General features: G+C 37.2%; 1 protein-coding gene across 1 annotated transcript; it reads right to left on the bottom strand.

The window, feature by feature from the left end:
* Positions 1–283: 283 nt before the first annotated feature.
* On the bottom strand, positions 284–13,339 carry larp4ab (La ribonucleoprotein 4Ab). The gene is made up of 15 exons (XM_041979920.1): positions 12,901–13,339; positions 11,205–11,343; positions 10,622–10,865; positions 10,061–10,197; positions 8,449–8,552; positions 7,182–7,292; positions 7,010–7,063; positions 5,594–5,806; positions 5,285–5,388; positions 4,513–4,743; positions 3,852–3,900; positions 3,557–3,712; positions 3,283–3,416; positions 3,026–3,203; positions 284–2,864 (listed from the first exon to the last, which is right to left on the bottom strand). The coding sequence occupies exons 1-15, from the start codon at positions 12,901–12,903 to the stop codon at positions 2,496–2,498; spliced, it is 2,226 nt and encodes a 741-aa protein (XP_041835854.1). The 5' UTR covers positions 12,904–13,339; the 3' UTR covers positions 284–2,495.
* Between the last annotated feature and the right edge of the window lie 315 nt (positions 13,340–13,654).

The following is a 13,654-nucleotide window of genomic DNA, read 5'->3' as shown; positions in this document are numbered from 1 at the left end:
AAAATACCCAACTGATAAACCAGTGTTTACTAAAATTGAATGACTGAAATGTCATGTTATACCTATTAACAAGATTATAGTATGAATTAAGTAGTATTGGCAAGCTAACAAAAATAAGTGACACAAAACAGGCTTACATGCACACATACCTTGGCTGAATCAACCCCAGCCCTTCTCCCACACCTTCTAAAAACTAAGATTTAAGGTTAAAAAGCTTTGCTCAGTTGGTTTTAAAGTCATTTAGCTGAAAATGAACACACACACAAAAAAAAGGCACCAGAGCTTTGGGCAAACATACTATTTATGTTTACTGAAGCAAAAATAAAATTCCATACAAGATAAAAAGAATAATTAAAACCCCTCCCTCAAAGTCTGCAGTTCTCATGTTTTCTTTTCTTTTTGATTTCTAACAATTTGGATTAAATTCAAACAGAAGTTAAATATTTACATAAGAGTAAAGCATCCTTGTGCTGTGCAACATCTTTCCATGTCTTCTGTCAGGCTTAAAAACTTTAAAATCAAATAGAGGTGCATTTCGAAGACACCATTACAGGTATTTTAAGCCAACTACCCAACTCCATCAAGTCTCTTTCTCAGCTCATGGAGAACTACTGAAAAGCTGAATATGGTTAAGAGAGAAGAAAGTAAAAAAGAAAAAGCACAATCTACTAGTGCAGAAAATTAGCATTACTCACAATACACTGGAAAACCCAGATTACAATATACACACAGACAGCTACAATAAACACAGAAAATCAAGCTCAACAGTGGTTACAGACTACATTCATTTGAATCTTAATGTCACATCAAAATAAAAGTGATGTTACAAATTATATTAAAGAAACTAGTCAACCATAAACTTACTCAAATCAATTAATAAAAACATTCTATTGATTAGGAAAGTCAACACATGCTCCTGGTTTCTCTAGTTGTAGATTAATAGTGCTAAAGCAGAGGCTAGAAGTCAACAACGAACACCCAATTCTCAATAACAGCTGTTCAGTGAACACCTTACCCAAGCAGGTAGAACTATCCATATAATACAGTATGTTAATGAGGGTTGCTGGTTTGCACCTGACTGCAACCTTTCTGTGTGGGGTGCCTCCCACAGGCAAAGCACATTGTTAGATTACTCAGCTGCACTAAATAAGTATGATCGCGAACATGGACGGTTGTACCAACAAAAAGCAAGTTCTGCAATACTCAAAGCCAGAAGTGAAACCTAAGTTGCCAGATTTGCCCATTAACCATGTTCACTGAAATGGGCAGCAGCATTAATCTAATACAAAATCATTCTCCTCGATGTTTTTGTATTAAATTCTCTGGAACAAAACTAACATTCTTGAGTAGCATATCTACTATGCAGAGCTGAGCTGTTTGAAAGTCAACAAATATACACAATACAAACCAAACATCACATTCTTGCATGGTACGAAGACATGATGCCTTGTGGTTCTTTGAGGAAAAAAATATCCAACATTACATCTGATTTGCAAAACAATGTGAACCACTGGGATTTGTAATATCTTGTACGTTAGTTAAGAATTGTGCGTTTAATCTATTAACAAGTCAAAGGCTTTTTTTAAGACTTCATGAGTTGAGCATGTTTTCTATGAAGGAATAAGAACTGTCCTCAAAGCCAATGTTCAAGACTGATCAATGGTCAGTCACCTATTATTACCACATGAATTAGAGGGGACCAATGGTTCACATACTTAGAACACATACAAGGCTTCCTTTAAACTCTTACTTTCTAATCTTTTTAAAAAGTATATCTCCATTATGTCTAATTATTCCAGCATGGATTTAACATGTTCCATTTCATGCCCACTTCAAATAACACATCCTTGGTTTCAACGCAAAAGATGATATAACAGTACAGAAACTGAGAGATCAAGTGTGACTTTTTGTCATTTCTGATGACAAACTACTTGTTTTTAGATTTAAAAAACAAAACAAAAAAAACAAAACAAAACAAAACAACAAAACATCTATTCTCCCTTTCATTGTCTCAAACACATATATGCAAAAACAATTCAGCTTGTCTATGGGAGTAGCTGTTGAACTGTTGAAATTAAAATATACAAAAATTCAGACCCACTGATGTTGCACCGGAGTGCCAGCATCACAGAACAAGACTGGTTTTGGCAATTTTTTTTTCCTTTTTAAGCTGAGGAAATTCTGAAAGTTTAGGTCCAGCTCAATGCTCCACACAGCTCTTAAGAGCTGTACAATACTTTAATATATCTTTATGGAGGACTGCTTTATCAATGTAAGAGACCTTGTATATCTAACCCTTTTGAGATGTACAACATCCAAAGTCAGCAATTCTTTCTAAATTTTCTATTTATAGTCTTTCCAACTAATATAAGGTCTGCAACAAAGTTGATTTTTTTGACCAAGTCTGTCAAAACAAATAGATTCATCTGTGTATTTACAGGCTTTATACATTTACACATAGTTGGAAGTCTGTTTAAGGTTTTAAATATCTTTTGTTATTTTGGTGAAGTTGGGGGAACGTTCTGCTCTTTTCCACTGTGCCTGACTCCTCGCTGAGGGCAGAATGGTTTGCCAGAATTCAGGCCACCCTGATTCTCCCGTGTACTCATCCCTGATCCTTTGATTCTGGCTTGGCCAGATGCTCCTCTGAAGCTGCGTAATGGCTGCCGAGGAGGCCGTTTATTCCCACGTTTCTCTGGAGGTTTTCTAGAGTTGAGCCGAGGCTCTTCAACTGTATTGACCTTGAGTTCTTGGAGCGGTTGGCTGTCTGAAGAGGAATGAGGGGTGGGAGAGGATGTCTGTGCTGGAGGTGGCTCTCTGGCTAGCCGTTGACACACCTCTGCATAGCTGAGCCTTTTCGGTACCTGGTAAGTTATTAAAAATATATATATATTTATATGTAGATCTGTAAAATAGATCTTTGAGAAACACAAATTTAAGATGGTAGAATATTTCCACCCAAAGAAAATAATAATAATAGTAATAATAAAAAAAAAATAGTTGGGATTTAGAAAGCAGGCCTTACTTGTTCTGAGGATGGGGATGGGAGAGATGGAGAGGATGTTTCTGAATGAACAGCTTGACTACAAGTGGTGGGGGTATGTTCTGACTCTGTTGTGGAGGGGGCTTCAGTGGAGGGGAACGTTTTTCCCTTTGTAACAGCAGGTTCAGTCTTATCTTCTTTTATTACCGATGGAGAAGCGCTGAATTAAAAAGGAACAGAAGTCATTTTCATGTATGGACTTTGGTTATTCAATGATATTATCCTGAAATTGAAGTTACCGTAATGATGATGGGGTGCTCATCTCCTTCGTCACAGATACAGGTTTAGTGACCAGACTCACAGAATCTGGTTTACTTACAGGACTTTCTGAGCCTTTTAGTTTTTGAGTTGAGTTGTCCTCTTGACTCACAGCCTAATATAAAGAAGATGGGCGAAAAATAAAAAACAAAAACAAACAAACAAAAAAAAACAATAATGTTAATTTATGTATTTATATTTTGAAACATTCTACTATTGAAAGAAGAAGTTAAGTTACACAAGAGGGCTAGTCACCTTTGTCGGAACCTTTAGGCCACGTACAACATCAGAAAGACGCATTTCTACCACAGTTCCTTCTTGTGCAGTGACCACAGATCCTGGCAAAGGGGGGAAACTTGAAGCTTCCAGGTCAAACTTAGGAGGTGGTGCTTTGGTCTCCATCACAGTTTTCTGGGTTTCATTTGAGTGATCCCAGAAGAGACAGAGGAGGGAGAGGGGGCAGAAGGAAAACCTTGAGATGAAGGTACACCAACATTTTCAACAAGTCCAAAGTACTGATGACAAACATAAAAAGGGAAAATGTGCTTACCTTGTTATGTTCTTCTCTGTTTCTCCTCGTACCTCTATGGCTGCCTCTCCTACAGTGAAAAGAAAGAAAGAAAAATAAATAAATAAATAAATAAATGAGATGTTTGTCAATGTATGAGATGTTTGTCAATGTTTGTTCAATGTGCCTGCCTTAGGACAACAGATGCAATTTAGCTTTTGTGGCTAATTCTGGCATATTTACTGTGAAGCTTTTGCTCATATGTTGATTAATATGCATTGTCCTAAATAAATAAATAAATAAAATAAATAAATAAACATACATACATACATACATACATACACACATACATACATACATACATACATACACACACAAATATATACATACACACATACATACATATAAAAAAAATTGTATACATTATATATAAACTTGTGTCATTGCTATATGTAAGGCAAGACTAGTTTATAGCACATGTGATGTGTTCAGATTTCTTAGTCCTGGTTAACAGCATTCTGGATGAGATGTAGATTTTTAATGTTTGGTAATATATGTACCAATGTACGTTTTACTGTTGCCTCTAACCCAGGTTGTCATTGTAAATGACAAATGATTCTCAAATTAAACTTAAATTTAATTACCATAAATTTAATTAAAAAAAGTGTTAGAGTAATAATTTCATAAGATAATATCCATTTACCTGTCTCGTCCAGCCAGGTTTAGATCCCCATTTGGCATGACTGACAATGAAGAACTGTGTTTAAGGTTGAAGGAAGACAGAGGGATCGTCCGTGGTGTGCTGTCAATCAGTGTCCCTGATGCTTGGAGGTCCTTTGAATTCAAGGGACTAGACATGCCATCCATCATGATTCCCGAATCCAGGGAAGATGGGAGGATATCTCCAGGCCTAGGATGTCCTTTCGCATAGTTTCTATGTCCAAAAATAAAGAACACGTGTCTGAAAATAAGCTTAATCATGAAAGAAATGCATTTGGTTTCACAAATCTAATGATGGCACAATGCACAACCATGCCTTATTGTTTCCAACAGATTACAAGTGATTTAACTAAAACATTGGCTCAGACTTGACCAATTTTATATGGTGTGTAGAGTAGAAGTCTGTTAATATAATTAGTAAACAATCTGCCTATTGTGTCAAACATTTCATGATGTTACTGAATACAAAGAAAGTAAGTTGTTTTTGACTGATTCCATATGTGCTTGTGATATTGCTTTTGAAATCCCAAAATGTGTGTGGGCCCCTTTCAATATCTGAAGCACAATTATTCTTTAGAGTGATGTAAGCCTGCTTAGATTTATCACATAAATGTACCACCAGTTTGTATTGAGCTAAATGTACTGAGGCAGACAGTCTTGGAAACAAAACACTAGCTACCTAAAACTTGGACTACGTTTCATAACAAAAATTAAGACAGTACTTGAATGAGAGATTAATCATAACTTGCACCTACCTGTTCCTGCCTATGGGACGATGGGCATTGACCGAGCTTGAATTTGTTTTGTAGTTTCCTGCACTGCGGTAACCATTCATGAATCCAGTATTAGGGAAGGGTGCCTAAACACAAAAATAGCAAAAATACATAGATTAAAAAATTTAATTACATAATGCATCTCTGGCTCTGAACAACACAACTGTAAATAGATTGAAGCTATGTATCACACACATATTGCTATAATTCCGCTGGTAAAAGTGTGAATGTGACTGTTCAAACCAGGGATCATTTCAAAATGTACTATGAAAAATTCTGAGCAGGGCTTACCAGTGGTGTTTCAAAATGAGGCATGACTGAAGGGTTCCAGGAAGGAGACACGACAGGATAAACGGGGTATTGCTGCTGTGGGCTGTACACCTGCTGCATGTAGACTGAAGAGTCAAACTGGGCCTGCGGCTGAACATGTTGTTGGTACAGTGCTGCATCCATTCTGTGGAAGCCATTCTTTCCAAAGAACGTGTTAATAGCCTTAATGCGGGCCTAGAAAGACACATGTTTTCTATGAGTAAAGAACCAACACTTCTAGTATACCAGTCCTTATTAGTGATGCTGTGCTGTCCTTTAGTCCCCTCAGATCTCATAATCTCATGGTCATAAGGCCATAAAACACTGCACTAACTAGGGGGGGAGAAGGGTAGCAAATAGGGAGGGAAAAAAAAGAATGTAAAGGAATATGAGGAAAGATAGAGATAAAGTACAGAAGCAGAGATACAGATGAATACAAAGTTACTGAAAGTTCCTCCCAGATAGCCACAGTGTATATGGGTCCTTCCAAGCGCGATACTGATCATCACTGGGGTACAAATAGGACTATTTATAGATCACTGTCTAATTTGTTTTACCACAGGAAAAAGAGTTGGGTACAAAGTTCAACTTAACATTTCAGAAAATGTTAAATTAGGGGGGGCAATTATGATCATGGGCTAGTGTTAAAAAAAAAAAAAAAAAAAAAAAAGATTCTCAGATACTAAATCAATTCTAAAATTTAGTATCATATAGTTGGATAATAACTAGCACGGGTGTCCATACTTAAATGTCACTTTGGCATCTGCTGTTTCATGGAAAGAACCAGCTTTACTCCTTTTAAACAGGCCTCTGCAGCATCTCCCTGGAGGACCCATGGTTTACTGTGTTACCAACTTAGCTAGCAAGTTTTTTTACCTTTCTACTGGCACTTCTTTTTAAAAATGACTAGCGACAAATTCAGCATCTATTTCTGGGGTTATTGGGGACTCTGAGACTAATATCAAAAGACTTATTGTTTACTCTTCCTAATGAGTCGCGCTTCCTCTCCTCTCCAGAGACTATAGCTCTGCATGAACTAACAGAGCTTTAAAATATTGCATTTATTTTAAACTCTTAATGTCTTTTCTTAATTATTTTCTTAATTTCTAAATATATTTTTGTTGTATTGTTTGGATTGTGTTATTTTTGTGGCATTCTAACTTTGTATTTTGTGGTAAAACAAAACAAAGAATAAAAACGTTTCTGTACAAACAAATGTCTGTGTGAATATTAAGGCAAAAGCTCAGTAAAGCAGCTTCTTCTGGTGAGGAGAGATGCAGGAGCACATGTGATCTTGAGTAACACAAACTGCTTTGACCTTGACACCACTTTACTCATGGGCAAATAATAAGCAGAGATTAAGGACAATACCAAAATTTGGCAGTGCAAGTTAATTACCATGATTGGTTTCCCCTGGAACATTTTCACTTCCTCTCGTAGATACCTGTAGGCCTGAGTGGGGGACAAAACAAAACAAAAAAAAATATTATTGCAATCTTAATTTTGTCCCTGGTAAAATGGAAAGATGAAATTAAAATTTTTACTTTAAAAGAGGGGGGGGCAGACATACCTTCAGTGCATCCATATCCGATTGAAAAGTTATGTACCAGTTGCTGTTGTGAGCAAACTCTGTACTCAGCACTTCGGGGCAGTTTTCACTCTTAAAGAGAGCCTCCACTTCCTGTGAAAGTAATAGAGAAAACCCATTATTTACTTCTGCTTAAGATTACCCCCTTAAGTCACCTGTAGGTCAGGCTCCTCATCATTCAGGTAAAACAGTAGCAAGCACTCTCAGGCCACGTCCACACAGAGACAAACGATTTAGCTTTTGAGACTAGTTTTTCAGACAGAAGAAAAGAGAATATGTAGCACCACGTCCAGCACCACTTTTGTCCAAATCTTTTTTTCTGTCACAGTCTTCTTTCACTTCTTTTATTGAAACTATGTGCGATGCAGCATTTGTGTGAATGTGACAACCAGCACCAGTCTGGCTTCTTTTTTTTTTTTCCTTTTTCTTCATTCTTGAACTTTAATGAAACATAATACAAAGATCTGGCCACCGGGTTAAACCAGCTTTTGCCCATGGATACTGTCATGGCTCACAGCTGAGAACCACTATTTCTTTGTGCCTGTTGAGAACAGATTCTTCAGGTTCCAAACCAACATTGAATGTGCTGGCTGAGTCAAAATTAGGTTCAGGAACTGGCACCGTACCAAGTGAGAAAGTGTTCTGGGCCGAAAGGTTGTTTTAAAAATGATAAATAAAAGACACATCGAGGTTGTACACACAGAATGGAAAAGGGTGGCGTTTGCAGAGCTTTTCACTTTGGGAACCATTTTAGAAGACCAAAACGTCACATCCGGGGTAAACAAAACATCAAAATGATAAAACAGCTGTGGTGGAATCAACCAAATTTGTCCTTGCGTGGATACACAGCCTTAATTGCAGACTTATTTGCATATTTAGACTTATGCAGATATTCGTTTCAGAAATTAAATTAAAAGGCAATTCCATAATCTTTCTTACTAAGCGATTCAATCACTTTCCTCTATTTGATCACAAAAATGCAAAAAAATTACAGTTTTGAAATTCTGAGGTAGGTTTTAAAAAGCCAGAGTGTTTGGCTATCAAATTGTTTTGTGTCATATCTGTATTTTGAGGATGGCAGTTTGCTTTCTTTTGTAATAGGTTAAAAAAATGTTGAGATCCCATTCTATGGAGTTTTCATTACGGTGTAAATGGGTACAAACATCTTCCATGCACTTCTGTTTGTAAGATCTACTGTTTAGTAAAACTACAAAATAAGGCTTAAAAATCAATACTTATAAAATCTCACCTCAACTGGGGTAGTTTCTGGCACTTCTCTTAGAATAATAATACAGCGACTGTGGTTAGGTCGAACCTTCTCACCAGCTTCATCAACTTGCACCATGGGAGAAGCTGTTAAAAGGGAGAAAAAAAGTTGTTGTTTTTTTTTAAATCACAGATTTTAATGAAGAACAAACATTCATAGAATTATGTAAAAAGTTTATTGTGGCAACATTTTGTGACCATGTTCAGTTGCTAGCTCAGAGCTTCCTGTAATTCTTTGAAATTCTTCCACTATCAAAAATAAAAAATTGTAGAGAAAAAGAAAAATGCAAACAACAGTCTTTCTGCAACAGATCTTGCTGTAGGTTAACCGACTTTGTCACACTTAACCACTGGCAGACATTGCAAACAATCTTGTGAACTGCCAACTCATGCAACCCATCTATCTGACAGCTTGGCCAGAATCAACTTCACTGTTCTCACTGTGACATCCCTCAACCAACATGTACATTTTACACTAAACTTTAAGACCAAGACCCTGCTTATGTTTATCTATTAATGATACCAATTAAGTTTATTCAAAAACATGCAGTGATGTGGTGATGTTGGCAAGTGGTGTAACTTGACATTGTGTCCTAGGTTATAAACAGCTGGAAAGGCAACAATCCATGAAACTTCACAGTATGTGCATGAATATTGCATTGCAAAATAATTACTCTGTGGCTCAATTTTTTTTTTATACCCTCATTGAAAATTTCACTGTACTGAAATCAATGTTTCATACTGATGCTGTCTGAACTTCAGGGTGCTTCAATTCGATTAGTAAACGATTATCAGGATTTTCTGTCAGCTTGGCATATGTTGTCAGAATAGCATATCCTTGGCTAATGAGAATGCGTAGCACAGAAAACTGCAAATGACCCATCAATTCGGCACCACTGACTGCTCAGGAATTGCATCGGCACACAGTCGACTGTGAAGCCACAAGCAGTTTGTGTATTACACTGCATCTTAATCACACATTGTGCATCTCTTTTATGACTAAACTTAATGGGAAATGCACTTAAAAACCCAGATAATATGTATGAAACTGTACTTGTAATACATTTTTTTCCCTGTTAATATTTTTGCAAGTGAGTTTGTAATGTTGTTTAAAGTCACATTATTACATCGACTTATTAGAATCCAGTGCCTTCTCCCAAACTACGTGAGATTGAACATGTGATGATTAACTTTGAAATATCTATTGCTAAATAAAATATGAAATATTGTAACTTATCAAATGGAATTCATAGCTATGCTGTTTTGATAAAATGGTCTAAATCGACAGACAAGGCTATGATATGCTATTCTGACAACGTATATCAAATCGGCTTCTTGGCTTTGTTTACTGTTTTCCTGTCTGAACACCTTGGGGGAACGGACCAGTCAGTGACTTTTATGCTCCTGCCACACTTTGTAGCTGTGTTCCTGTCATTTAATTATTATGAAAAACAATCCATTTTGAAGATTTGCAAATAGTAATTGATTTTGCATGTGTCGCATGGCGATGAGCTAGCCAGCCAGCCAGCATCTATCTATCTATCTATCTATCTATCTATCTATCTAAAACATAGGAAATAGAGCAACCCTAGTACCTTTCAGTACATCCAAAATTAGGTCCATATCAGTGGTGAGAGCTTTAATGTCCTCCATACAAGCAATGGTCCAGATAGGAACAAACTGATCACTATCCATCTGCGATATCAGGTACAAGTCCTTGGACAGGTTCTCTCTGTAAACATCCAAAATACAGGACATTATTCAAAATATCTTTGTGCGTACATATTTTTCCCCTGCAGTGTTAAAATAATAACTCAGTATATCTATATGACATTGGTAGTTTACAGGGAAACAGTTTAAAACAGTTTAAAATCAAACCCTTGAATAACTACAATGAATCACTTCACTGCCTTCACCTCGATTACAAACTTAAATCAATATAACAAACATCTAATTAACATGTTGTTCAAAACATGACTCTCCTGATTGTCAGCTTGTAAGAAAATAAACACACAAGTATGTGCATCTGATTTTAACAACTCTTACGTTACCTAATCATTACTGATGTAAATAACTATTAAAATCATGAAAAACAGTATTTAACTGAATGGGGGGAAAAACAAACAAACAAACAACTTGTATATAACCACACTAACCTAGAAAAGCAGAACTCCAGCCGTTTCTTTAAGGACCCTCGCAAACTCTCTTCAGTCACTGGTTGTTCCTTGGACACTTCGATATTTGTGGCAGATTCACCTTGTGGGTTAAAGTCTAAATACCCTATGTCCGGCTGTTCAGTGTCATGAACGTTGCCTGTGGGTACAGCTGAGTAGTCAGCAGTGGTGTCCAGATATTCGGTGTAGTATCCTTTACCTCCTAAAGAGGGAACATCTGAGTAACCTAGTAAAAAAAATAGAAACAGTAATTGATTGCAAAATAACCAGCATGTTTACAGAAAATTACAACGCTCTAAATAAGCTTTTTCAGGCTTTGTAGTTAGGGCATACGCCTAAAACCAATAGTTACAATGTCCTCAAATATGTTTATCTGTAATCATCTTGGTATAGTTAAGTAGACACTATTCATGTCTACACTTGTCACAAAAAGTCTTTCCACATTCTTCAGAGTTGTACCAGTGTAGCAACACCAGGGGTTTGGTTTGTATTATTTACCACAGGGTTTTAAATTAAAAGTTAAACAGCTCATCCTTTTTTAAAGAGGGGGAAAAAAAACTCATACCTTCAGTCATCTCAGCAGGAGGAGGGTAGGTCTGTGGCCAAGGACTGTCGTCCGTTTCTCCTGAGAGCTCATTCTGTTGGGCAGGAATCTCTTGCCACACTTTGGCATTGGGATTCAGACCTGCTCCCTTAGTGGTTACCTGCAAGATTCAAATCCAACTTTATTTAGAGAGCCCTTTGCATACAAAAACAGCACAAAGTACTTCACATAATAAAAACAAATTCTGAATATATATCAAACCTTCATCCAAGTTCAATAACACACTTGATCACACTGTCTTTTACACACGTCATTACACTCACATAGCGCACATATATAACCCCCACCCTTCCTTGCACAAAAATACACTGACTTCTAGTTTCTGTCTCTGAAACATTAATATAAAACGTAATTGGAGATGAACATCTGAGGATAAACTGGGTAACCAGTTCTATAGTTTTACTAGAGTCTTACTATAGTCTTATATTTGTTTACTAAAAGTAAACAAATGGCTCAACTTACCCCTCTTCCATATACACTAAAATAGTCAAACATACAAGTTGTTTTCTTTTGTAAGAGCCTTAAACAAAAAATAAATAAAAAGCATATTAAAATATGATAAATATGGAGAAGAAAAATGCACATGCTTAATCACAAAGCACTTATTTTAGTTAAATACATTATATTTTATTTAGTGAATGATGGGACTTCAGCAGATTGTAATCCTTTCTGGTTTTGCAAAAGCCTCAACTTAGTGCTCAGACACATAAATCTGAATGCTCATTGGCTCCTGGTTACTCTACCTCCGCCTCTACTTCGGTCACATGCAACCATACATGGCGCGGATCCGCCTCTGAGCTTCGGCGTGGTTACAACAAGGCGCTGTGACCTGTCATCATCCATTACAAAACTGCGAGGGCGCAGCGGTCACTGATGAAAGCTAATGAGTACGTTAATCGTAACTCCCACAACTTTCCAGTTTGACGTGTATTCAACAGAAGTTGTTTGTTAAGAAACAGTAACTTTGGATTTAACGTGAAGTAGTGTATTAGGTTTGGGAGGAGCACGTGGCGCCTATGTGCCCTGCTATTTTTAACATGTCACGACATTCAGAAAGCTGCTTTAAGCTCTTTTCAAACCCAAGTGTTGTCAGTTAATTGATAACCAAACCACAATAACACCGATAACCTTTCACAGTTAATGTCCCCGTCGACCTTTGTCTTTGGTAGCCACTCAACTACACTTAGGCAGCAGCTAACGTTTAACACAAATCACGTGCCAGTTTCTACACGTGCAATGTCAAATTATACCTTTCATGTAACCTATGGCAGGACGAAATGCCCAAGTTTTACCCAACTCAACAATCCAAGTAATACGCGTTGCAAAAGTGGATGGCTGTTTGATAGTTGTGACCGTCATATAACCATATGTTAACACCACTAATACCGGCGTTGAGCTAACTAGCTTACATTTACTAGCAGACCAGATGGAACCGGCCTTACTTTACTCTGCTAACATAAGCCAATTTCTTTGACAGTTTGATGCACAATATGATGACTGTTCAAATAGATAAATAAAAACCACGACTCAGTCAGGAGCATGAACTCTGTTTCAGTGTACTGTTCAGAACAGACGCGTGTAAATCTAAAGCGAAGAAATGAGTGAAACAGGTTGGCACTCATTAGCTAGGGTACCCGCTTCCAGGCCCTGCACTTACCATGTTTTCTGTCCCTCTCGGCTCCAAGAGACTCAATTAGTCGGATGGATTTCTTTTTCTGGAGAGACTTTACTGTAATAAAATAAAATAAAAAAAATATCGGTCGCACTTATTAAGAGTTAACCCGTCCTTTTCTTCGTCTTGACGACCGTCTCCAGTCAACCGGTAAGAATACGCCAGCGCGTGCCCCGATTCAAATACTGTGTCGCCTGGACAACTTTAACCAACGTGTAACACTAACAACTGTTTCACGGTACTTTATAGAAAAGCGTTTCCCATATCAGTTATCGCCTTCCGCTTAGTTTCTCATGCCGCAGGTCAGCTTTGCAGCGGTTACCCAGCATGTGACAGCTGCGTCTTCTGCCAGCAACCCTCCGAGCCAACAACAGGCTGCACCCCGCCCGCTTCGACCTTAACGGCAGAGCAGCGTTTGTGACCTCTGAGACGGTCGAGTGGCGGAGTCAACGCACAACGGAGGATCATGCCAACTTGGAACGATTTTAACAATAAATAAATAAATAAATAAATAAATAAATAAAAAAAAAAAATAAAAAAAAAGTTCACATTCATTAGTAAATAATGGTAAGGTGAATTTTACCAATATTGTGACAGGAACTACCTAACCTACAGCCAACTTCAGACCGTCACTTAATACAAATTAAAAAGCAATTTTGCTCTTATAGTCGTAAATAGTCGGTCTAGAGATAGCATAATTAATTCGGTTAGGTTTAAGAAATACGCCACAAACTAATTT

The sequence above is a fragment of the Melanotaenia boesemani genome, chromosome 3 (genome assembly GCF_017639745.1).
Source record: "Melanotaenia boesemani isolate fMelBoe1 chromosome 3, fMelBoe1.pri, whole genome shotgun sequence".
Lineage (NCBI taxonomy): Eukaryota > Metazoa > Chordata > Actinopteri > Atheriniformes > Melanotaeniidae > Melanotaenia > Melanotaenia boesemani.
Note: the sequence above shows the minus strand (reverse complement) of the source record. Positions and strands in the feature narration are given on the sequence as shown.

Excerpts from the sequence above, each read along its gene's own strand:
- larp4ab (XM_041979920.1), bottom strand. Across the intron at positions 8,553-10,060 it reads AATTTTGGATGTACTGAAAG|CTTCTCCCATGGTGCAAGTT; the intron begins GTACTAGGGTTG and ends CCCTTTTAACAG. Across the intron at positions 2,865-3,025 it reads CATCCCCATCCTCAGAACAA|GTACCGAAAAGGCTCAGCTA; the intron begins GTAAGGCCTGCT and ends ATAACTTACCAG.